We start from the raw sequence: 27,258 nt of genomic DNA on the forward strand, positions 1-27,258 counted from the left end.
GGAAAGCTCCAGCATGTTTAGAAAACTGACAACAAGCTGCAGCTCTGGCATACCTGTAGAAGGCTGTAAGATCTTAAAAGAAATATGCAAAAAGTGTTTCCTCATAACGAGTGGTTGGTGAAGACCTTGGACCACAGGGATAAAGGGAAAGGAAGTGAAGAGGCCATGAGAGATACTGAGTAGAACATTTACTTACAAGGGATCTCATTGCTACAGGTGCTTCTCTTCCAGGCACAGGAAACTTGAAACTATGTGCTAAAGGTCCTGGGACCATGAAAAAAGACAAATCTATGTGGATGCAGCAGGCCACCAAGTAAACGGAAGGAAACTTAAGTATTTGGAACAAAACCAGCAGTAGCATCAAACACACTTTGGGATGTACATGTACCACAAGCAAATAAAGTCATATATTTGACCAGTTGAGGCATATTTAGCCCAATACAGTTTTCCACTGCTTCAAGAAAGGTAAATTAAAATATGCACAAAATTACACTGTCAGCACACAAAGGGATGATGGTTTTCATGTAACATATTCCAGCACTGAGTGCATACACTTCTAAATTAATGAACTAAAAGCTTCTTGCCTTTTATTTGTGATGTCCCAAACACAAGAGAATTTTTGACTATATAAGGGTGTGTAGAGAAGAGATTGCGACTGACATTCTGAGCAAAAACAAGCAGAGCAAAGATAGGAATGATTGTTCCAATAAACATCAGACAATTTTGCAATGCATATGCAAGTCTGAACTCTCTCCAATTTTCAAACAGCTATATAAAACCATCCCACCCAAAAGCTTTGATATTTAGATTAGGATTGCTTGCTTCTTTTTACATCAATGTCACTGTTTTACAATTAAATGGGACCCCCTAGGAGAAAAAAGGTCAGACATCTTTTTGAAACAAATCAAAATTACAAATATTTTATTGGTAATTTAGAATGTTTACTCTGCTTGAACTACAGAAGTTGCTATTTTAAGTGATCACAGAAAATGAAATACAGAATTATTTTACACAGCTATACAGAACAATTAAAAAAATTCCTTTAAACATTATTTCAGTACATACAACATTCTCTTGCTAAGCCAGCTGTGTCTCGATCAAGAGCTGTTTGGGACACTGAAATGTCACAGCTCACAGCAGACACTCCACAACCAACAACTTTTGCATTTGATTCTCTGAGGTGTAGTACCAGTGTTTCAGTTCAGTTTAGGCTGAATTCAGAGCAGCTGGGGAACTAAAATCTAACTGCTGTCTGAAGGCCAAAACACAGAGTTGTGATGTAGTCTCTTATAAGTTGTTTTTTTCACCTTGAGCCATTCTGTGTGAACTCTTCAGACCACTGGGACAGATAACTCTTACTGTCACACCACTCTGGGCAAGCACTCCTATAAAGATGCCTGTGTCTCTGTGCAATTGTTCTGTGACCTGTGACCCCATTTGAGGATTAGAGAGCCTTAGACTGGATGTTTTTCCCCACAAGCTGATTTTACCCTCTTTTCCTATGTTTTCTAATCGATTCCTGAAAAAAAAAATGAATGTAGCTTTTTTGGTTGTTGTTCAAAGTAGCAAATGTCAGATTTTTTAAAGAGCTATGTTAGGCCCTAATTCTGCTTGAACTGAATTGAATGGTTAAATGTTTACTGATTTCAGTGAGTGGAGGAAAAGACCTGTACTGAGGATTTCAGAAAACACTTGTGTGGAGTATTAAGGGATTTAATATATATTCTGTATAAGAACAGAAGTTTTGAAATTTTTTATTATAGGAAATGAAAGCTTCAATAAAAATAGTGCTTTGAATAATACTGAAAAAATGACAAAGAGTGTACTAATATTTATATATGAGCCCAAAAAAGGGACAGTATATATGGTCTTTATTTGAAAACCTGAATATCTGACTTAGCAGGACTTAACAAAGAATTAGTCCAGGAAAAAATGAAAAGTATGTTACACAGTCGCCAATACAACAGCTATATTTTAAATAAAAATAATAATATACATGTACAATATTGTAATGATATAACTTGAGGAAAATAACACTGATCAGTATCAAATCTAGGATTTCACTGATTATTCATCCTTAACAGATGAAATGCATTTCACAGAAATAGATGCAGGTAGGCTGACAGGAAGTGATATTCATGGCTTACTGTGAGAAAGTTACCATGAAAATTAAGGTAAAAATGTAAAGAAGGAAACTTAAAATAGATTTATATTTATAAAAGTTCAGCATTATAGCAGCTGAGTGGATGTGCTGCAGCAAGACAGTAACAGCAACCTTACGGTAGACAACACACACGCTTGCACACACACTCACACACAAACACACACGTGCTCATGCTCAAATGCATGTGCAGAGGTCCTCCTCAGCTTGATTATACAAGCATTCACTTACCAGCTTTTGATGGGGGCAACACCAGGAATGGGGCTCACCACCCAGTTTTTAGCTGTCTGCAAGGTAGCTGTAGCTACCTAAAGTCAGAAACCTATCTAAGGTAACATCAGCTGAACATTTTAATGGAAGCTGTTTTCATCCTGAGCACATTTAAGGCACTTTTGTAAAATATTGGAAGTTAATCAAGACTGGAAAATAAAAAGGTAAAAATCCTTACATGTGAGATCTGGAAATTTAAAATAAAAAAATTCCTGAGTTTTGATAAATAATTTTATTATAATAAAATACCAAGCCTTTTGAAAACATGTCTTTCATAAAAGCATGTTTGCATATATGACAATTTTTCTTGAAAAACTCATGCCTTAGTGCATGAAATATAAGTCTTTGGGGAGATCTGTAACAAATTAATAGGAAATGAAAAGTCAAAGAATAACCTGTCTTGTATATACAAAATATGCATTGCTCCTGGCAACACACATCATGTTTACTACAGGCATCTTTATCTTTTTCTGTTCTTACAGGGTCCTGCCCATATCTTAATACTTTACAATTAATTACATTTCACTACACTATTTACAGAAGCAGAAACTAATCACACATCTTCTTATGCCCATAAATATTGAACTACGGAAGTAGAATATATTTTAAAATAGTATGAAGATGAGTAAGCTACATAGTACTGTTCTCTAGAAGTACAGTTCATGAATTATTTTCTTTATGAAGATTTAAATCTAAATGAAGATAGAAAGTTCAAATTCTCTCTTTTAACCTTGGTTACATTTTTCCCCACCTGCTATTTCTAAAAAATTTTGCCCTAAGATGGTATTTGGATTGCAAAAACAGTTGGAAATCGTCACAAAAGTATCTCCAGTAAAGAACCATCAAGATCTGGAATGCCCACATTTACACAAGATACAATCCATTTGTTTTCAGCTAAAAAGAGCTGAAATAACGGCTGTTGTCTGTATGTTTCTAGTAGTATTAATTTTTTGCTTTTGGTGTGTTTTTCTCTCCTTTGCTATCAGTAAACACAAATACTCACACCCAAAGTGCTGCCAAATGCACTGAAGACGCACAGTGGCTACAGAAAGGAATTTATAGAGCCCTAGGGAGGTTCCTTCTAGCAATACTAGGTAAAAACAATCATCAAAGTAAAATGCACTTTTGACTTTACTGCATCCTTTAATATTTTCAGTAGCTACCTCTATAATATACCTGATAAAAATTCTACTTTTTAACATTTAGATTTCTATTACAAAGTATTTCATGTTTTATTTAAAAAAACCTCACAATAGTGATGGTGGTTAATTTGCTTTAGAAAAGATAATACATTGAGTTACATATAATAATGGCTTTGATCCAATTAACTTTATATTATGCTGCTTAATAATTACTGTGACTTCAGTTCCTACAACTGTTACAGAGAATACAAACGATCGCTTAATGTACAGGAAGTGGGGATCATTTGGAAGTGCTGATTCAGAAGTATTCAAGTGCTAACAATGACTTGTTCTTTCTATGCCTTTCTTCATGTTCCATAAATGATGATTTCATAAATGTCCGTGATTTTCAACATGACACAGTTTTAGGGCAATTTTCTTTAATGTTCTTTTTTTTTGTGCAAATACAAAACTAGATTTTTCTGGATGTTACCATCTTGTTAAAAGTAATCGCCACTTTTACTTAAAAAGGCACCAGCATTAATGTAAGAGAATATACCTTTTATGCTTGTTTTACGAAGAGCTGTACTTGTTACTGGAGCGGAAATTATCATATCCGTGATCATTAGCTTTGAACTTTAAACAGGACTGCCTTTCCTCCAGGGACAACAGATCTTTGGATTGGCACCAGCAGCACAAGCACGACTGTTAAAATAAAAGAAATAAACACTTCACATGACTTTGTTTTTGCACATGTGGCAAAATGCACTGAAAAGCTGCCCTTCCTCAAGGGTACAGTAGGAAATGGCAAATGTGCAAGCTGCTGTTTTGGGATTACAGCGTAAAGCAAAGAAATGGGGTTCAAGTCTGAGTTGCTCAAATGGCCCCATTAGCAACCTTACTGCTGGAGTACAGTAAGAGTTCTACTGAGTAGTTATATATAGTAACAGCCACACACATACCCCTTCAAATCTGGTCCGCAATTCTAAATGCATCTGAAAATAAAAGTATGACTCCTTGTTGTCCTTTCTCTGATTATCTTTCTTGGGGAAAAAATGTATTCACATCTGTGCTTTCTAAGAAAGATGCTGCTATTTAGCTCATTGTTCTGAGGTGGAAAAAAGAGAAGTCAGTAGAAGAAGGTGAAAACCTACATACAACTCATGCATTTACTAGCTGTACTGCAGACCTTCTTCGCATGCTCCTCTCTGGCCTTTGGGTGCTGGAAGTCCCTTCCTCATACTCACTTACTTCCAAGCTCAGGGTGCTGGAGATCTCTTATGTGCTCTCAGCTCCAGTGACTCTTTCAGGGAGCCAGCAGCATAGACAGGGAAGACAAGACCAACACCTCTGCAAGCTGTGCTGTCACAATTATGTGGGAAATACATTAACACTACTACATGTAGAGCTGACTGGCTTCTGACTGAAAGATGTTTTCCTCTTGCTAGTAAGGAATTTAAACAGCCAGACAATAACCCTAGCTGTGGCCAGTGGTTAAATGCTTGGCAAGAAAAGAAAAATCTAAGAATTTGCCATTGGCAATGTAAGGACTCCGATACAGTGTCTGAAGATGGTAAGGGTTCACAAAAAATGCCCAAATCGTGGTATTTTCCAAGCAGACATGAAGGCTGAAGGACTGGTGGGCTGCAAACCCTATGCAATCCAGAGCCTGAAATCCTGTGTGGAGAATTAGTGCCCAGCTCTACTCACTCAGACCAAGCCAGAACTATGACCAGGTCTGTCTCATAAAACATCGGCGCTGGAAAGGGACAAGTACAGATTTACACCCTCTGCCTTACATGACTGATTGAAGTGCTCAGTCAGGATGAGAGAGCCCAGGGTCAGCACCCTCCCTGTCAGGATGCAGAGGATATGGCTACGTGAATCTCTGCAGCACAGGCGAGTCTGCTTCGTCAGTGCTCTGGAAGTAGCTGGGTGCCAGCTTCAGTCAGGAAGTGATGTAGCACTGATTAGCATGGTCCCCAGAGGGTTTATTGTACATTCTGCTCTTTTGCTTTCTCTTTTTGTTCCCATCAAACCTTAATTCCTTCCAATGGAGCTTCAGCAGGAGAGGGAGAGAAAATTTACCATAGCCCAATTAAAACTTAAAGTAAAATTTAATGACCGTTTAAAACACTTTGTGCATGTTAAGGAATTAATTTTACTGCTGACATAATCTCTTAACCAAAGGAGAAGCTGCCAGCAGCCACTTACCTTAAAGCAGTTTTGGAATCTTTTGCTCACCAAATACAGAGCTATTGGATTGATGCAGGAATTCAGTGAAGCCATATTAATACCAATGTAGTCCATCACGAGAAAAAAGCTGTGTGGGAATTAAAGTGAGACACTTCTCATTTGCTTTGAAAAGGCTTAGTAGAGGTTTACAACTATGAAAATTGGACTCAGCTTCACTCAAACAAGACTAGCTATTAAATGTAATGGTAATGGGGCTTAAACCAACAGGATTAACTCATGGACGTAACAGTTATACTCAACAATGAAGTCTGAAGCAGAACACCATTCTTGTGAAAGTAATTTCAGAAGACTCAACCATCTTAACTTTTGGAAGAAGATGTTCACAAGGTTGTTTTTGCACTAATTGAATCCTAGCTGTTCTGTTGAAAGGGAAAATAGGGACAGAAATTCCCCTTCTATTCTCATAGCACCACATGACAGGACAGTCCCAAAAAGGATCAAAAGGACGGTGGGGAAAAGAGAGGGAATTCCTCACAATTTTCTGTGTCTGCTATTGGAGTGAAACCGGAGGGTCCCAGATGAAGAAGCAGGGACAACTCTAGATGCACAGAGTAAGCTAGCTCAATAGGAAATGCTTATGGAGAATGACCACAATGTACAGGCATTTTATTTTTGTATTCTCACCTTAAAAGTTCACATCTGTTGGGGTCCTTCTGATCATAAATAGTGAGTTTCAAGATTCTGCTTAAGTGAAGTGGGAGCCAACACAAGGCAAAAACAAGTACCAGACAGAACACAGTTTTGGCCACCTCACGTCTCTGAGAAAGAAAATTGGACAGAAGAGTGTTATAGTTTTCCCTTTTCTCTCTCTCTCTGGATTGTTGTTGTCTTCTAATATCCAAATGTTCAATAAACACAATAAAAAAGCTTATCAAAATAGGACTTAGGAAAACATCAAATAGCTTATTTTCTCGGAATATGCACTTAATCTTTTCTATTGTTTTATATGTCTTGCATTGATTCAATATAACTCATTTCAAGAAGTATGAGTGATAATATGAAAAACATTAATTTAAGCAATAATTTAAATTAAAATTAAGAATGTAATTGTCTCCCCTATCACTTTAAAATACCAGCTTATTTTCAAATGCATTTCCTTGTGCTTTGATCTCAGGTCTTACTTTAAATGCCCCAAGAGATTCTAATTACAGCTCTAAACAGGTAAGAGGAAAGGAGCACAAATATACATTATAGAACAAACACAGTTTAATTCTAGTGATGTCTGATGTTTGTGTCTGGTGCACTAGTAACTTGGAATGTATGCTAGAATATGTTTTGTTCTGCTAACATATACTGCTAACCTCACTAGGGTTCAGCAAGAACTTGCTTCAAAATAATTAACAGTTTTGTAGCACCACCTTCTAGACTAGAGCATGACTTCAGTTTGTACTACAAAATAGCCAACTCTCATTGTAAAGAAGAAATAAACCCTATAAAACGTGAAAAAATTAAAACCAAACAAGAAAGAAACAATTTTGTGATTGTCAGTTAAAACCTCAGGTTTCTGATACATACATATGTATATGAGTTCAGCAGCACCACTGCTAGGAAAGTTCTCTTTGCTTTTAATCCAGAGTCATACAAGAACAGAATGATGTGGCTGGAAAATCAATAAAGTTATTAGTTATCCTGTCTACAGTTAGAGAGTGGACAGGGATAATTTTTTACCTGTTTTAAGTGGTCATTTAAAGCAATCTGCATCCCACTTTTCTTTCGCAACATCTCGCAAGTCATGAGAGTATAGAAAAATGCTGTGATAGCCAGCGGCAAACAGAAGTAAAAGCTGAACAGCCACCAGTCTTTAGCTTGCTTGTAAAACTGTAAAGAAAAAAGCAAAGCAAAAACATAGTTAGGAGTTAAATGCTGAGCATTTTGCTAAGTGTGCTGTAACTGATTGGTCAGCCTGTCCTGAAAAGCATCTCTGTAAGGTGTACGTGACAGATGAGAAAAAAGGACAAGACAGCAAGATGTTCAAAGCCCACAAAAAGTCAAGGATTTCTGAATGCTCTTCTTTGAACCAATATGCTTCAGAAATGTCAGTAATTCATTTGAACATTATATTCACCTACAAGTCACATACACCTGTGCACATTACAATCCACACAACACTGCAAAGGTCCAAGGAACTCTTCCAAGAGATTTTATAAACGTTAGTGACTTACCATCATAAAGGATGTTTTCTGCATGGGGTGAAGCAAGCAGATTCTAAGATACCTTCCCCTGTACTCCATCGTAATCATGTCAAATGCAATAGCTTCTGGAACAGCCAGTATCACTGATATGACCCAGATCAGGACAATTTCCACAGCAGTCCACTTTGGCACTCCAATTCCTTTAATGCGACTCCAAGAAGCGACTGCTCGGTACCTGGAGCAACAGCACATATTTACAAATTAAAAATATGAGAAAACCCACCTGGTTTAACTGGCTTAAATTCCTTTCTTTTCATTGTATCAGCTGAGTGGAAAGGTGAATTTGAGCCAATGCCCATATAGAAAAGAAATTAGAGACTTCAATGAAAAATGGGTCTCACCTATCTATACTGAGGGCACACAAACTCAGCACTGTGATGCCCACCGACGCCTTTTGAATGAAGGGCACTAATTTGCACATTTCGACACCAAAGGGCCAGTCCTCTGCAAGTAGCTGTGAAAAGAAAACAATTATTAAAAAAAAAATAATTCCCAATGCTGAAACATGGAGTTCTGTCTTGACTGTTTTCCACCAGTCTTGTCCTATGAAGACAGGGTGAATGGGGTTTTTTCAGACTGGAGAAGAGAAGGCTCCAGACTTTGTAGCAACTTTTCAGTACCTAAAAGGGGCATGAAAGAAGGCTGGAGAGAGACTTTTTACAAGGGCATTTAGTGATAGAACAAAGGGGGAATGGCTTTAATCTGAGATGTTGTGAATGCCCCATCTCTGTAGGTGTTCCAGGCCAGGCTGGACAGGGCATTGAGCAACCTGGTCCACTGAAAGGTGTCCCTGCCCATGTCATGGGGGTTGAACCTAGACAATCTCTAAAGTTCAAGTCAAACCATTTTATGATTCTATGCAAAACTTAGTCAAGAAGAACCTTTTCATGAAAGAGTCCCTGAGGTGTGTGTCCTAAAAGCTAGACAGCAGCTTTGTAGTCACTCCCTGGTGGGATGAGGGTATCAATTAACTCTTAGTCCTGCCTCCTTAAGCTCTGCACACTCCACTCCTTTTGCTTCTAACTTCATCACCTTAGTGTTTACAGTAAAAAATGACAGAACAGGTGAGGATCTTTCTCTTCTTTGAATTGTCTTTATCTGCCTTGAGTTGCTTTTCTTACATGTTCCAAACAACGCATCCTTGACCAGAAATACAGAAAATTACTTGAGGCTGTTCAGAACAGGGACAAAGCCAGTAGGTGTGTATCTGGGGTGAGGTTTATTTGAAGTTTAGTGTCTAGGCTCCATCAGCTGAGAAGTCAGGCAACACTGGAGAGAAATGTATCCCTCACAGTTTCTAGTTGACCATCTGAAAACAAATGAAAGGACCCACTGGACACTCGGGAGCACAGACAGATAGTTTGATCTAAATGTTTTGCAGCAAGTAAAGACAGATCAGATGAATCCTTCACTAAAGGTCTTTATTGACCAGTTTTCCAATATTCTGTATAAAAATACCAAAAGGACTATCTGCACATTCAGCATACCTGTAAGTGCTCAGGAAGAGATAAAGCAGCAGAATGAATTTCAGGTTGGCTCGCTTACAGTTTGAATCATACACTTTAATGGAAATCTTGTCACATCCCCAGCTGCACATTTTATCTGATTTAGGGGAAAAGATTTACTGGACACAGAAAGCACCTTCCTCACAGCTGATTCTATGAATAGACAAACATCTGTAGCCTCAGTTTATCAACATTTAACCTTTGAAATCTGCTGTGAGGTTCTTTAGTGGTCAAATACACCACAGCAGCAGCCAAATCTTCCAGTTTTCATTAAAACAACATTCTCCACAACAAGGGCTGTGCCAGGAAATAGACGCAATTGTTATATAGAAGAGTAAACTTTTGGAGTTTCTGTAATTAGTTAGATGATCTAAGTCCATCTCTGTTTTTCATAACTTTCTTCAAATGAGCTCTTTGGAATCTGTTGCAGAGAGCTACAAAATGGAAAAGGAAGAATGAGGACGACCCAAAAGAGTCTGGAAAATCTTTCCCTTGGCTCAGGTCTCTTCAAACAACTCATTTAACAGGGTTGTAAGAATAGAAGAAATAGCTCATCATACTGTGTGGATGTTTCTAGGAACCAGTAAGGCTACAAAGCCTCTAAGGAGAGTTCTGGACAGGCTGGATTGATGGGCCAAGGGTGTGAGGTTCAACAAGACTTGGGTCACAACAGCCCCATGCAGCACTATAGGCAGGAAGAGTGGCTGGGAAGTGGCTGGAAAGATCTGTCAGAAAACGACCTGCTAGTCAATACCTGGCTGAACATGAGCCATCAGTGTGCCCAGCTGGCCAAGAAGGCCAATGGCATCCTGGCCTGTGTCAGAAGGGCCAGGGCAGTGCTTGTCCTCCTGTACTTGGCACTGGTGAGGCCACACCTCAAGTGCTGTGTCCAGTTCTGGGCCCCTCACTACAACAAAGACACCAAGGTGCTGCAGTCTGTTCAGAGAAGGGCAACGAAGCTGGTGAAGGGTCTGGAGAATAAGTTGCATGAGGAGCAACTGAGGGAGCTGGGACTGTTTAGTCTGGAGAAAAAGAGACGTGTTGTTCTTTACAACTGCCTGAAAGGAGGCTGTAATAAAGTGGGGCTTGGCCTCTTCTCCAAGTAAGAAGCAACAGGAGAAGAGGTAATGCCTCAAGTTGTACTAGGGGAGGGTTTACATTGGGTACAAAAAATTTCACTGAAAGGGCTGCTCAGGGAAGTGTTAAAAAAAGATGTACATGTGGCTCTTGGGGACATGGTTTAGGGATGAACACAGTGGTGCAAGGTTGATGGTTGGACTTGATGATGTTAGAGATCTTTGCCAACCTTAATGATTCCATGATTCCACAATTGAAGGTAGCCACAGTTTCCTGCTCACATTGGTTTGGTTCAGCAAAGTCCTTATGCAAACATACATGTCCATCTAAGGGTAAACACTTACTTGGTCCATGAGAGTTTTTTGAAGAGTTCTGATATAATTTAAGTATAATTTTATCTGAACGCAAAGGATGTTAAGAACATTTCATGACCATGGACTTTTGGAAATCCTATGAAGTGCCCACCAGTATTTTCAGATACCAGTATATCTCCAAATACCTGCTTTAGCCATGTGCTGTAATGGAATCTTTAAAAGAACAGCAGTAGACAAACTGCAACATGGCCCAGGTTTCTATTTCTTCAATGAATCTTCTCAACTAAGACAATAAATATAATGCCTCTACAGAAATGAAGCAGAGAAATAAATTCTAAGGATTTATGCTTCTCAAGAATTTTATAGAAAGTAATAAAGCAGAGGGAGTAGGGATGAGGTTGTAATAACTATACAGTATATTTTGCTTATGTGATGTGGGAAAATAACATAATCTGTAATTAAAGTATTTTCTGTAAAGCCTCTCCCTGACACTTCTGAATTGCTGTAAGAGGGTGACAGTAATAATCTACTATGAAAACTGTAATGTGAATAATTACATGTGTTCTATCTGTACACTCTACAGAACTCAATGACACCTGGACTAATTTAATTTATATCAGTCAGGCAGTGAATCTCCAGCCTTTCACATCTATTTGCTATAGAAATCAAGGACTGGGTAGCAAGTACATTGTATACTTATTTATGGTGCCTACTGTACATTGTACATGTGTGTATATTAGACCAAACAGAACTCATTAAAAAAGCACTTTGAAGTAAGATATTCTTTTCTTTGTAACAGAAATGCAGAACTTTGGTCAAGTCTCTATTGGCAGATTCTGTTGAAAACTTTTATTTACATCTAGCTGGTGTGAGTACAAGACACTCCCTGTCTCTCTTCCCTAAAATCACAGCAGTTCAGCCACATGTTGTAGATTTTGCTGAACTAATACTTATCTCTCAGGTGCAGATGGTCATACCTGTGATCCAAGCTGACTGGATTTGAGCCAGCTCCAGTTTGGGATTATAGAGGCACGGCACATGACTGAATGCAGACTACTGAGAGAAAGGGTGCATTAGCTTCAGTTTATCAAAACATAAAAACATTCATTCAGCGAGCTTATATCAGGGCAGAATGGACATGCAGCTGTCTGCACTGGATTGCAAGAACATGTGCTTTATGTCTTGCAGCTGATGTATTGTGAAATTTGAGCATTTTAATGCATGAGTCACAAGTCTCCCTATCATGGTATTGCAAGTGGTTAATGATATGCTTTACACCAAAAGCTTGAAAACATTAAGGAAAAAAAGAATGTTTTGATTGCTGAACTATGTTTCCTTGATGTTTCTGTTTGTTCCCTGTATTGCCATCCCCTTCAAATAAGGCCTTAAAGTACAGTGAAGATCTAATGTCAAGTATTTGGAGTATCACCTTTGTGGACAGGAGCAATGATAATTCTTAGTGAAGTACAGATGTAGCCTATTGCAATTTTGTATGAGTGAAATGATTCTCTTATGATTCATAATAGGGTAGCTGTAAAAAAGATTGTAATTTTACAAATAACAAATGACCTGGAGCCATGAGAGGAGATACTGCCAAGTGGCAGCAAAGAGAAAAATGATGTTGTGTTTTCGTAAGTAAGATGCCAAGAGTAGTCTACCACTGGCTGTATTCTGAGTGACCTTTCCAATGTTTTCTAGTCACTTTTTTTACACAGGCAAAGTTCTAATTGCTGAGCAGCAGAGTTTAAGTGTTTAAGATGAAACAGAACAAACAGAAAGGGAAGACACTGCAGAATGAAGTGAAATCATACTTGAAAGAGCCAACACATCTGATACTCTCCTAGCCAACCCTTTCTCAGACCAGACAGATCTGATCCTAAACTGATGTGCAAGCTGCAGAGCTATGAAAGTAGCCCCAAGAGATGCTGTGACTCACACAGACACACCTGTGAATGACAATTCCCCCTCTGCTTCCTCTTAGTTGTGCAAGAACTGGAAGATGTTCTCAATCTGCTGCTGGAACAAGCATAGCACACTGCTCTAGGGCTCAGCTGCTGTGGTCCCCAGCCAGAAGGCTGATACCTGGCTCCAGCCCACTGCTGCTGATGGGCTGCAGTTGGGCAGGAAGAAGCAGCAAAGCATGCGAATATTCCTGTTAGTGTTCCAGTCCCGAGCAGTGAATGCACATGGGAAATGCAGAGCAGGAATTTGTGCTTCCGCTAAGCTGTGCGTTCACAGCAAGTCTCGTTCACAGGACACTGGACTTGATTTTCATCCTTATAAACGGCAGGTACAAGAGAAACCAGACATGCAACTCTACACCTAATTCACAAGCAACAGTCTTTCAGTTTATCTCTGAAATGACTGGTAGATTTTCACCTGATTTATTTTTTTGACACGGGGAGGTCATGCAGATATTTTATAGGAGCAAGCATTTTTCAAAACAGAAAATTTGCCCAGGAAATTTAGGTTATGGTCAGGGATAAGTCAGACAACATTACAAACTTATTAATATTTAGCAATAATTGTGTCAGGGTGAGGATCTCCCCTCTAGACAAGAAAATATATTTCCTGCTTTCAAGCTCAGCTAGAGATGCTTTACTGATCTATCCAATAAGCAGAGTAAAATCTTAATATGCGCCATGCAATTACTTTCTTTACTTGTGTCTTTATTATAACTACTGCTTAGAAACTTAATTAAAAAAAAAATTAAGATAAAGTAATTTTATACAGTCATCTTGAAAATGACAGAAACCTCGTAATGTGCTGTCAAAGTAAAAAAATTCTGCAGTTTCACAACCCCAGTGAAAGGACTGCATCAAAAGTAACCACTTGGAAAGCCATGCTGCTGTCAGATTGGGATGCATAAACACAGGGTAGAAGAAAAAGCCAAAACAGGTGAAAACTTGCTTTGAAATTTGTCACATGCATCTTTTAAGTGAATGTATACACAACAAATGTATACCTACTGAAAAAACCTACTTTAAATTTACAAATCTATACTAGCATAATCTAACTTACTTCAGTTTGGAGATCCACCATGAAAACTATGTATATGTACTTTTAACAGCATTCAGACATTTCCACTACTCCATATACTTGACTTTAGAGTAGACTGTTCCCATCTAAATACAGAACAAAATTACCCCTCCTCGCCATTGCCCGTAGAATCCAGACAGGCTCCTCCACTGGACGATTCAGATCTTTCTTAAGTGCCTATACACTGCACTTGTTCATCATAAAGTGTTCTTAGGCAAGACAGACTTCTAGTTTAATATGGTCAGAGATAATAAACTTTGTGTAAGAAATTCTGAGATGAACATTGCGAGATCTCCAGTAAGTGGTTCAGATGTTGAAAGAAAGGCAATAATGCATTTCTCCCAATAAAATGTCTACTATTTAACATCAGAAGAACCAGTGACAAGAGTTCTAACATGGAATAATGAGACTCCTTTCTAAAGACAAGCACCTTGATTTAGAAAGTTAGGAAGACGCTGGCTTTATCACAATGCATGGCCTACAAGTACTTGCATAGTAAGTCACAAATAAATTTCCATGGAAATCTTTTCCAGAGCCTTTTTCAGAGAATAGATGGATTGAAAAAGGAGCCAGTTTGTGTCTGCATGGTATATAGAGTCCCTAATCTGGTCTTTCTTGTATTTCCAGTGCTTGATAATGCCATGTTATGTTAAGCTTAATTTTTATGTAATCCCTAAATTACATTCCTGAAAATAAATCAGTGCCTGAAAAGCTGACTCTGGCCCTTGATTACCGGCTTGGATAAAGACCAGATTTTTTTCTTTCCCTGGAAATTTTTTTCTCTGCACTTCCATTGTGCTCTGAGAAAAAGGAACCCATGACAATATTGCCAGGTAGGCATTCTTCCTCAGACATTTGTTGGTAGTTCGATTTCAGAATGCCACACAATAATGTGCAGAGCCTAGATTGCTCCCCTTGTTAAAAATCCACTGGGACATGACAATAAATTGGATTTAATATACAGGAATAAATATCACAAAATAAGAGAGAGATGTTGTTTGTGTATCAGAAGAGACAGCATATTACTGTGTGATTTGATTAAGGCTTTTTAAGTCTATGAGAGGCAAAGCTAGTGCAAGCTTGGAATTTCCAGTCCTGATGTTTTGGTGTCTTGCACAACAGGACTTAACAACTTTATTTACTTGGGAAAGTCAGCATAAGCTGTCCAGAGACTGCAGACCTGTATTTTCAGGTGTACAAGCTGCCACTGCCTTGTCTTCCAAAATTTAAGTGCAGACAAGGACATAAAAAGCTCACTGAGCACCTACTCTATCCTTCTGCTCCTTAATTGATGTTTCTGGCCTCAAATTAACAAAGACATGCTTACTTAGTCAGTTTAGTGGAGCAGCATAGGATCACCTGCACATCCAATTAGTAGCAATTTTGCAAAGTATCTACACTGCCAAAACATTACATACTGCAGAATGATTGTCTCAGACTTTCCTCTGTTTCCCATTCTGCAGCCCAGAGATCCAGGCAAAGCCAGACCATTCACCAGGACTCAGAATGCGAAAAAGGTCTGCCAGGTTCTACATGCTGGAACTGAACACCCCTCAAGCCCTCATTTCATACTCAGTTTCCTGACTGTGTGACAGATTCTGATACTTGCCATTTTCTACTGAACGTATGGCATGATAATCCAATTTAGGAAGTGCAATGGACTAATTAGCATCTTATGCATTGGACTGCATTTGCCTCCCTGTCTAGATAACACCTGTTTTTCTTTCCATGCCCTTGATTTAGAAGATGTCAATTTTCATTTGTGCACTTTTTCAGCTACTTATGTATTCACTTAAATAGTCACAGGGGACATCTTCCGCAGTCATCCCTTTTAATACCTAATAAAAAGCTTCTTCTAGTGCAGCTTTTGAATTGTCTCCTACAGATCCATCTGGAAAGCATTCACAGACACTTTCACACTTTCTAGGGCAAGTGTTGGGGAAAGAACTGCTGGCATTTTATTAACGTGAGAAATTCTCTCACACTCTTTTTCATGCAGCTGCCTTACTGAGGATCTGGTAGCAAATTCTGAATCTGGAGCTCTTTCATCCTGTCTTAAATTGTTTCAAACTGCAAGTTACAATTGCTAAGTATACTTGATTTACTGAGGAAGCCTTTGCTTCTTCTACTGCTGAGTAACGGAAGCCAATTTTTTATCACGTTGTATGTATTCTCTGTGTTGCTCTGGAATGAAATGGGTTGTAGAGTTGATAAAAAATTATCATCAACTCAAACTGCCCACAAAATTTTGATTAAATAAACACAATATCTAATAGGTGGGGTTTTGTTTGTTTTTTGTTTGGTTTAACTTGCATTTATTCAAAAGTTGTGTCTTAAAATAGCAAATATTTCACTCATTATTATACGGGATAATATAAAATGATTATGAGCTCTTCAAAAAGATGAGTGGCAGTGTGAGAGATTTAGCACCTGGGAGCTATTGCACAACTCCTAGCATTATCAATAGCACAATAAAAATCCCATACTTGCAGCTGGTGTAATATTTATTGGTTAGCAATCTGACCCTTTATTCCTCCTGCTCCAGCCTACTCATAATGATATACTTGGTGACATTCAATCAAGATAAGAACTGAGGTATATTACTGCATCTTAACATTACTTTTGAAATAGTATCACAGACATTGCAAACTCTTCTGATGAGCAGCTGTTATTGATTTTGTCTTTTTGATTTTTCTGAGAACAGAAGAAAAAAATCTTTTTGCTCAATACATTTTTTTACAGAAACATATTTTAAAAGCTGTTGTTTTCTGAATTCCACCTTCATTCAAAAGAGCACACTCCTCTCTCAAGTATTAAGAGAGTGTATAGTATAAAAATCACTGAAACTTCAAATCTAAGAACTCTTATGTAATCCAAATTAACTGGAATTTAACACAATGATGACATTCCCTGCTTTGTAATACCTAAATACTTTAAAAGGATAAAGAGAGAAGATTCTCTCATTTCAGCAGCTTCTGGGAGTAATTATTATGGACTCAAAATCTGTCCCTTCAACGTATCTTTCTAAAAGTACAAGTAACAACCCCTAGTTTACAATCATGCATACAAAGTGAAGAGAAGGTGATAGATAAAGACTCTTCTATTCACTTTATGAAGTCACTGATGGGTGCTCAGGGATCCAGACTGTAAACTTTCAAAGCAGAAGGAGCTCTGTTATTTCCAGTACACCTCCAAAGAGTGCGAGATTACAACTAGAGGCTGGATTCAACTGCCCAACTAATTCCTAAGGACAAATGGATGGCACAAGCTGGGTAAAGAAAAACAGCGGTTGTATTCCCCTCCGTGGCAAGGCTTATCAAGTCAAAACACAGACTACTGAAGCTGCAAGAGGAGCAGGTGTGGCTCATTCCCTCTCGGCTGCCCCTGCTGCAACACTGGCAAAGGGAGGGAAAGGGTTCACAGCTCGGGAAAGCATCGTGCCTCCTAACCAAGAGATGTATTAAACCGTTCAGCTGAACGATCTTGGTTCCTCCTGGAAAAGCCCCCGTGCCAAAAGGGACTTTACAGACCCATGTGAAGAAGTATCATGACCAAGCTTGCCGCAGCTGAGCACAAGGGACCAAATGGTACCCACAGGAGAGGGTCTTCTGTGCCTCCCCTCTATTCCTCGACTAACCCACTGAACATTTATCTATTACATTTACTTCCTTTATCCCTGCGACAGCACCTGTTTCCAGGTGATTATCAGAGCTTGGCCGCTCTGCCTCATTCCCAGCCTGGAACGCTGAGAGGGATGGGACTGAAGACAGAGGGTGCCATCTGCGACCACATCTGACCAAAATACCACCCTCCGGCAGGGTTTTGGCGTGAGGTGAAGTCCACGGGTGTCTCCCAACCAGGCAGGGACGCATCTCCCCTCGGCGGGGACGGGTATCTGCGGGGGCTGGAAAGGAGCACCGAGGGGTGACCGCCGCACCCCCGCGCCCGCTACCCCGGCCCCTCCTCACCTTGTAGACATTGATGGGGATGTCAATGATGATGTGGAGCAGGTCGCCCAAAGCCAAGCTGGCGATGAGAATGTTGGGGCCGTTCCTCATGCACTTGTTCTTGTAGATGATCCGCAGCAGCGTGGAGTTGCCGATGATGCCCAGGACGAAGACCAGGCAGGACACGACCGTGTTGATGTACTTAAAAGTCTCCTTGATCTCCGTCTGCCCCGTGCACATGGGGGGCGAAGCCGGGCGCGGCCGCCCGCCAGCCGCCCCCGCGCCCTTGGGCAGCGCGGCCGGGCGGGACGCGTTGTGCTCGGGGGTCGCGGCCGTCGGGGGCGCGGCGGCCGCGCTCTGCCTGCCCGGGCCCGGCCGGAGCAGGGAGCCGTCGTCCTCGGCGGCGGCGCGGCAGCTGAGGAGCAGCAGGAGGACGAGGAGGGCGGGCATGGTTGTGCGGCACGGCAGATTGCCCCCGCCGCCGTCAGCGCCGACCTGCGCGGAGAGAGGGGACAGGGCGTCAGCTGCGGGGACACCGTGCCCCGCCGCTCGCCGCCCCGGGGCCAGGGACGGGGCCGGGGCGCTGCCTTCCCCCGGGCGGTGGGCAGGCTCCGCGGGCGGCTCAGCCGGCAGAGCAGCGCCGGGCCGAAAACCTGTGCGGCGGCGGCCGGGGCCAGCAGCCCACTCCGGCCGGACCTGCTCGGTGTGGCCCCGCTCTGTGTCCCGCTCGTCTCCCCCTCACCTCGCCGAGCGGAGCCGAGCCGATCCTCCCCGCCCGCCGGCCAGGCAAGGCAAACACGCTCCGCCGGCTGTCGCCGCGCTCCGCGTCCCGGCTGCGCGTCCCCGCCCGGGCCCGGCTGCCGCCGCTCGCCAGCGATGGGCGCTCCGCTCGAGGGACGGGCGCTTGCGGCAGAGCCCGCTGTCCGTCAGCCGCGCACCAGACCCCGTGGCTAAAGTCGCACCGGCGGCGCAGGCCCCCCCTTTTCTAAAACATTCAACCGCATCTGGCCCATCAGTCACAGCCAGACCCCACCCGCGTCCTCCTCCCCCAGCGCAGCCCGGCCCAGCCCCCCCGCCCGCCGGCCTCCCGGAGCCACCCGGAGCCTCCCGGAGCCTCCCATCACCCCTGTCAGGAGTCCCGCCCGGCCGAAGGGCGCACCGTATCTGCACAGTATGCACCCAGTACCGACCAGGCTGTGTGCCCTGCGACCTCCCCCTTGTCTTGTACCAGGCTGACTTGGCAGCCTAAAGAAGCACCTTTGCGGGATTTGAAACAATTTTTCAGGAGGGTTGTTACAAGATGTATGGGCATTGCTGGAGGACAATTGGGAGGAAGAGGGGCACTTCCCCGCTGTCCTGCCCGAGGCTCACTCCCAGTAGCTGAGTACGGGGTACTCCCCCCTGCAGAGGCCCCCTTGCACAGCCCGAGGGGCTCACACGCTGGAGAAACTGCCTGTGCAACGTCTACGAGTTTAGTGCCACGTTTTAAAGCGCTTCACAAAACCTTTCCTACATCAGAAATAGTATTTTGACTGCTCTGAAGTTGCAGTTCGGTTACCTGGTTGGTCGCCGCTTTGGGCAGCCTTAGCAAGGCGCCTGATCTCAGTGAACTCGTTTCAGTCGTTGCACCCTTCAGTGAAGCGTAAGGAAAGGAGGAAAGTGATTTGTAAAGGATTTTGTGGAGACTAAGAACAACCTCTGCAGTTTGGAGACAATTGCATGTCTAACTAAAGAGTTGAATTTAAAGCTGCTTTTCAGCATCTCTGTCCATCTCCCTGATGTTTTTTCCCTTAAATCATGCTGGATGCTAAATCTTGGATATATACATGCTTTGTTACAGAAGCAACCTGCTCACCTACATTATTGACATACCAATATGGGAAAACACTGAAAACCATATGCTTTTTTTCAAAAATTGGTGATCTGTTTTATCGCATCTTTCCAGCATCTCCTGCTAACATATCCTTGTGCTACTGTAGCAGACAGCCTTTTCTTGTCCTCATTTAGCTTCCTTTGCACATCTCCATCTTTGTTTAAAAGACTGCTTTATTAAACACCTTTCCATTTAATCATTCTTGATAATTTTCCTAATTTATGTCACAGTGATTTTTCTTCCCATTTTAAATTACAGTACTTGTGGGATAAAGCCATTAAAGTAACTTCTAAACTGTACAAGGGTACCTGGAGGCTGATTGCACTCCAGCTGCAATAATGATCTTTCCAAGTTCAGGCTTTTCAAGACTGTGCTTTGCAGTGTGATTCATTTTTAAACACCATGGCTGATTCCTCTTCCAAAGATAAAAGTATGGACATTGAATTCAATATTATATTCTGAGCCCTGGGGATTTAAACAGTCTTTTCAGTTTTCACATTTGCATTTTCTCAATTTCCAATTCAGCAATCTAAGTGAACACTGTTTAGCTAAATGCAATATTGATTTAGAAACTCTTGCCAATTAACACAACATTAATCTCAAAATGCTTTTGTACTTGCAAGGTTCCAGCTAAGTCTCAAAGGCTTCTATGCTGATCCTGGCGATCAAGAAATATATTGCAACTACATTGAGATATGTTTGCTAACATTTTTATTATCACAACTTCATAAGACATGTTTGCTACTGGTGGCAGCTCCATTGCTGCCACTTACTTCAGCTCCAGAAGTTTTAGGAACAGCAATTTAGTTTCTGAAATGCTTAATGTTAGTACATACAAACTTAGTATATACGGAACTTTGGGCAGGTGCTGATACCTGAAGCACATTACTCTTTAATATTGCACAAAATAAGTTTACATGACAAAGCATCTAAGCTGCTTCTGGCTGCAACTAGCTAAATTTATCACCCTTTTTTTGTTTCTAGTATTTTATCAGATATTTGAGGAATTAAACCCAGCATATGCTGTGGTATAAGTCTGCTTTAATTAACGAAAATTAAAGGAAAACACAGTTTCACGTATATTTAGGTGAGGATTAAGATAATACTCTATTAAATACCAAGGCTATATCAGATATCTCAGCAAATTAACTGTAATTTGAATGGAGATCAACTAAAAAGGTTAATCTAGACTGCAACAAGACAAAAACATCTGTAAATATAATTAACGTGTGCCCTTTAAGTGGCCTCTGCTAATTAACCTATGAAAGAAATTCCTTACTGAACTGTATGGAATACATTATAAATACATTATATAAGATTATGCAAGCTGCTGCTTTTTTATTTTTTTTCCCCCTTTCTGGGAAGCAGAAATACTCCTTGTCCTTTGGAAAGTTCACTTTTGTACAAAGCAGGGAAAGCTGGACCCCAGTCTAAAAGGTCCTCTAAAGTGTCTGTTACTCATTTTATTGTATTCTGCACTTCCACTCCATTTCATCCCACCAGCTATTAATGATTATATGACTTGTAGCCAGTCACTCTTTTAATTATGTCAGATGCAACATTGCCATCCACGACCGATAATGTTCTGACTTTTCTTTTTTTCTAATTTGGAATATTATATACAAAGTAAAAAGATTGGATAACTTGTAATCATCACCAGGATGATTTTTAACAACAGAAAGACTTTAAATATTATCATGTTATATGTAATATAAATCATGAGAAGTGGTCACAATTATGGCATCAAAAAGTCCTTTAATTAACAAGCTCATGAGAAACACTGAAGGATAGTATATTTTAATTCATGTAATACTTATTGAATCAATGAGAATTTTGTTATGAGTGTGCAGGTACTTTTGCAAATTCCATTAATTTTCTGTTTATGTTGTTCAGCAACTAAAGCAGCCTTAGAAGTCTGCTCCATCAGGCCTGCTTTTCTTTTCACTGAGTCTGGTGGAAATTTGCCCACTAACTGGGGCAAGTCTGGGATGAATAGAAAGAATAGCTGTCTCAGTGTGAGCCACTTATTAGATGCATGAGTTGAATTAAAGTCAGAAAATAGTCTTCTGTGTTACAGAAGCTACCATAGAAACATTACCAATGGCAATTTTGAAAGAATCAATTTGAGAAACTCAGATATTAGGATATTGCAGTTTTGTAACTGCATATGTTCATATACTGGACAGATGACAAAGAAGAGTGACGTTATCTGTCTCATTTTTTTTCTTAGTCTAAACATGCAAAAATATGGAATTCTTTTTAGTATGTGTAGCTATGCTTTGTCTCCTTTTCTACAAAGCTAAGCAACTTCTGTAAATAATAGTCTTGGTGATCAACTGCAGTGTATTGACATTATACCTAATTCTAGAAACAATGAAACAAAATTTATTTTATCATAAAAAGTTATCATAAAACTCTACCAGTAGATAGCACAAATTAAACATGAAGTTTGGATGCACATACCTGTTTTAATGTAGATTACATTGTATATGATTGCAAGATGCAAACCAATGAAAGACAATCAAATTTGTACTAAGAAGAAAACATTTGTCTGTCTCTTATAGTCTTTTTTTTATAAGAGTTTGAGGATTTTTATATGGAATTAAGTTCAAGGCTTTGAGTCAGACTTGATAACTGATTTTTTTTTCCCATCTAGCTCTAAGATTAAAACCCATATGCCACTTAGTAAAATTTATTCCCTTCATCCTTCCTATTCAGCAGCAGCAAAGGAAATCACAAGGTAAATTACAGTTCTGAAACTGATATAGCAGCATGTAATTAAATTGAGGTATAGAATATACTAAATCACTGTCTATTAAGGGAAAAGTTACTGAAATGGGTTTGGGGAAGTAGCTGCAGGTTTGAAAGAATAGTGTTTCTGAATTTTGTGGAAATGATTAAAACTGTTTTGTTGTTTTGTTTTTTTTTCCCCATGATACTTCAATAGAAAAAAAATGAGCAAATTTACTTTTAAATACCAGCTGTAATACGAGTTTGGATCAGAATCTCCCAGGAAGCCTAAATAAGATCAGTTGTTATTAAAAAAAGTACATGTTTCAGCTGCTGTGATATACAATGTATGCATTTATTCAAGAGAGGTGATAACTGACCATACATTGTTTATGTTGTTACACAAAGATCACCCAGGCGAGCTTTATAAGTCTGGATTAAAATAATTTCCAGACAAAATGTCTGACGTCAACAAGAGGTGCAGTGATTCACTCATCCATGCTTTTCTGCAAGAGTGGCCATTTAATACAAACACTGCATTCATCTGGCTAGAGCAAATCTGCCACAACATTCTGGCTTTAAAATGTACTGATAAGATGCACACTAATAAAATCATTCAGTTAAGAATCCCCAGAATAAGGATATCCATGCTGTGAAGTAAAAGGGAGAATTCATGTGCCAGAGAGCTGGCTGTCCACAGGCTTCTTGTTTGCTTCATGTTTGGCTCCACACAGGATGGTTCCACCTAGCTACAAAATCAAATCTGGTACTGTGGCGCCAGGCCTAAGTGGTGAAGAAAGTTGGTTCTTGCCACAAGGCACTGGGGTTCCTCCTGGGCAGTAATGTGGCTGTACTTCCTAACAACTAAAATAGTCCCGGGTATCCTCTGCCTGCATTGGAGAGGGAGACACTTCCATTTCTAAGGCGAGAGTTGTTCCCTTGAGGAGACTTAATGATCTTAAGGGTCTTTTCCAACCTAAGTGATTCCATGATTCCGCAACTTTCACCAAACTGCAGAGAAAGACTCAGGGGAATAATCAAGAGATAGTGTTTAGATGCCATATACCCAAGAGGTAGGAGTACTGTTTATGTGATTGACTGGAAGGTACTCAAATGCTCAGAGATCTTGAAAAGTCTCTCTACAATTTATGTGATGACCTTGGGCTCTAAGATTTTCTCTAATAAGATATAAAATATCTCACCTGTGTAAGTAGGTCCTTACTGATCAGACCTTTGAAGAAGCTCTTCACTTTTATTTCAGACAAATGTTGGATTGAGAATGAAAACAGTTCATGGCCATTTTCTCAATTTTGGATGTTAGCCATGGAAATATCTTTGTAGCTCATCAGCTCTCAATTCAGAGAAAATCAGAGCACTGTCTTCTGCAGGCCAGCAAAGACTGAAGCTGGCTATTAACTTTTAGGAAGTTCCTAACACTACTGCTTCCACTGGACACCACATTTTTGGGAGGAGGTATTTGATAGGCCAAGATCTAATAAATTGAAGCCACACTCTTTCGAATCAGTGCAGCCGCCTGATGAGGTGGCTAGTTTAAGTACATTTTTCAAAGTGTTGCTGAAGGATTTGTATTCTATGTAGACATTCTGTAGCTGCTATAGATGCATGTCTTCTCAGGACATTAACAAACACAGCCCCTAATATGTTGAAAACAGGCGTGTGTTATTGTTACCTTGCGCATTTTGCAACAAAATCTAGCCTCTACCATTTAAAAATGTTGTAATGGAGTAATACCTTCTCCTTTTACATGGTAAAGGCTCAAACTGTTACACATCTATATTTAGTGCTAGAAGATTGTATGCTGTCAACAAAGGCAAAACAGGAATTCTGTCTCCAGATCCTGTTTTATTTATAGAAGGTGGTTTCTGGAAGAAGCCTCAACATCTGACTTTTTTATTGATGTTCCTGGGTTCAAAAACTTTTCCCCATTACAATATTTCAACAGACTGAGGAATCTGGGCTTAAAGGCCTAAGTGGGTCCCTTTGTTTAGGTGCATGGTCACTATTAAAATAATCCTTTAACATAACCCCTACAGGTACTGACCAGCAATCTCAAAGTCCCCCATAAAAGACAGACCACTCTGTGCTGCACGATGGACTCTTTTCTTAGTTTGCTGTCCTTTTTTCTCCCAAATACACCGCAGTTGTTTTGTTTTTCTGGAATTCCATTTTGGTTTGATTTTGTGTGATGTTTTCTCCTGCTGTCTTTGGTCCTTCGGTTGAGTAGGTTTGGTAGCCACAGATACTATCATCAGAGTCACATAAGGGTTGAGGTTGGAAAGGACTTGTGGAGGTCATAATTTTTGTGTCTCTTTGCTGCTGTCTCTCCAGCCACTCTGTGCCTCTTTTAGACTGAGGAGCCTGGAACTCTGGTACCCAGCTGGCACAAACATGAATTTGGTACACTCGATCCACTTGCAGCCATTAACAGAACATTACCTCACTTGTTTCTGAGTTCACAGATCTACAGCAAGGTTCTGTAGATGCTCTAGTAGCCCAGTCACATATTTGCTCTTAGATAACGCACCATTCTCTGAAATGGACTTCTTTGCTCCTAACAGCAATCTATTTTTTATCACCAGGAAATGGAGTATTCTTGTTTCAAAGCTACTTCCTGCTCAAAAATACATTTTGATTTCTCCAGGGAAAAGTTATCCCTAACCTGTTTTTAGCTCTCTCCCATCCTTGACCTTTAGGTACCATTTTGTTGCAACCTCCCCTTCATGACCCTTCTTTCTCTGTTTTGCTAGAGAAGCATACCTGTTTCTCTTTCTCTTAAGCTTCCAGGCCAGTGAAATCATATTCTCCTCAATATCAGTCAGAAATTAACTCCTTAAACTCTTTCCATCACTTTTTTAAGCTGGATACTTTCTGCTACTGCCACTCATTTTTTTCAAGTAAAATACCATGGCACAATTTCAGTGCACACTTCATTTCCCCCTAGTTATCATGAGGTACAAATGTAGTCTTCAAGCTCCTGCTCTATCTCTATTCCATTGTTTACTCTTCTCTACAGCTACTTCACTTTTCCCTGATCTTTTTGTTATTGTTTTTTGGTTGCTTTCTTTTAAAAAAATTATTATTTTTATCACCCTGTCATTGAAATCCGGCTGCTGGCATATCTTTTCCTGTAATAGCTGATATACTTTCTGAAGCCTTGAGCACATCTATTGAAATCTTACCATAGAAGAACTTGAACTTTACTGGAAGACACAGCCACAGAATACCATTTCTTCTCAAGGCAATCCTCTGGTTTCCTCTCCAACTCTCCTGCTTCAAAGCTTCTGAATATGACATGAATGTAATACCCGGAGAGACCTTTGTATTCACAGATTCTCAGCAAAACAGCATGACTCAGATATCTGTTTTGACAAAACTGATATTCAAACATTGCTGCTATCATCTCCTGTACCTTCATAGGTGAAATCTGTTGACATTTCTTCTACTGTTTCATTTTTTACCTCTGGGAATGTGATCTTGCTCCCTTACTGTTTGCAGAAGCTGATACCTCGTCTCCTTCATAATGCCAGTACTTTCCTACAGATGTATTTTTAGTCTTTTTACTGTAACTGAATAAGGGTTGTGATTCTGTAGTAAGCGGGCAGAATAAAGTGTGTTCGATTCTGTGCTGAAATTTCAACTTCAGATTTCAGAGAGACTATTCTAACAGATGAGGAGTTCTTAGAAAACCTATTCCAACCTTACCTGCAGTCCGCATGACTCTATCTTGCTAAAGGCTCTTTGTAAGCGGGGAATAAATTCCCCAGGGTTTTTCACCTGCAGATAATGATAATGTCCTTAAATTAAATAAATATTCAGCATCTTGAAAATGACAAGTAGATGTTGTGGTTTCCAAGATTCTTCTGCGTCATTCTCACCATTCCAGGTTTGTACTGTTCATTTCTCATTCTCCACCATGCCAGTTTCCTGGTGACCTACAAATCCAACTCCAGCCCATCTTTGTCTTCCTGTGCTCATTAATCTGCACAACAGATCAAATCATTTGGGGATTTACTCCCATGCCCTGTGTTTCTCTTTTCTGGTGTGGCTGACATTCGTATGCAGCTGTCTTTCAGAATGGGACCAGGTAAAATGTGCAAAGTAACTGAACAGTAATTCACAGTACTGTATTACCTCATGTTAGCTGAACTGTGCATTCAGTTTGTGTTAGCAAATGCAGCTCTGGGCACTTTTTGGAATTAATTTTAACCTGCTAGAAACTCAGTCTATCTCCATTTCTATTTTTTTTTTTTTTTTTTTTGGTTTCTAGTCAGGACTGAAATTGTGCAATAACTATCTTGCACTTGGTTCTTCATCACTTCTTTTTCTGGCTAGTGGTTGAAGAAGAATATTAAATGACAATGAAGAAAAGTAAGTGCAAATATCGCATATTCCAAAAGCGTCATTCTAATTTGGGCAAAATGTCAAAGAGGATTTCAGTATATCTGAGCCATTTCCCCTATTTCTGTTCATAGTTAGCAGAATGAGCTAGCTCCTATTATGTTAAAAATAAAGTACGAAAGTTGTAATTTTAGGTTAAATATAAAAGAATGATAACCCATTAGCCCATGTTCTCATACAGATTCCTTGCCTACCTACTCTAATGACGTGAATGAGAATCATTGCTTCATCTATTTTTAAACAGAGAATGCTCTTGCAAACAAGACACTTTATTGTGAACTTCCTGGTTAAATACAAGTTACATCCCTCAGATATGGTTCTTGTGCATTTAGATTGATGCAAGCATTCCTTTGA

General features: G+C 40.1%; 1 protein-coding gene across 1 annotated transcript; it reads right to left on the reverse strand.

Moving 5' to 3' along the window:
* Positions 1-904: 904 nt before the first annotated feature.
* Positions 905-18,867, reverse strand: EDNRB (endothelin receptor type B). The gene is made up of 8 exons (XM_039551794.1): positions 18,625-18,867; positions 17,904-18,377; positions 8,342-8,454; positions 7,971-8,175; positions 7,477-7,626; positions 6,433-6,566; positions 5,767-5,875; positions 905-4,257 (listed from the first exon to the last, which is right to left on the reverse strand). The coding sequence occupies exons 2-8, from the start codon at positions 18,330-18,332 to the stop codon at positions 4,126-4,128; spliced, it is 1,272 nt and encodes a 423-aa protein (XP_039407728.1). The 5' UTR covers positions 18,333-18,377; positions 18,625-18,867; the 3' UTR covers positions 905-4,125.
* Positions 18,868-27,258: the final 8,391 nt, after the last annotated feature.

Source organism: Corvus cornix, chromosome 1 (genome assembly GCF_000738735.6).
Source record: "Corvus cornix cornix isolate S_Up_H32 chromosome 1, ASM73873v5, whole genome shotgun sequence".
Lineage (NCBI taxonomy): Eukaryota > Metazoa > Chordata > Aves > Passeriformes > Corvidae > Corvus > Corvus cornix.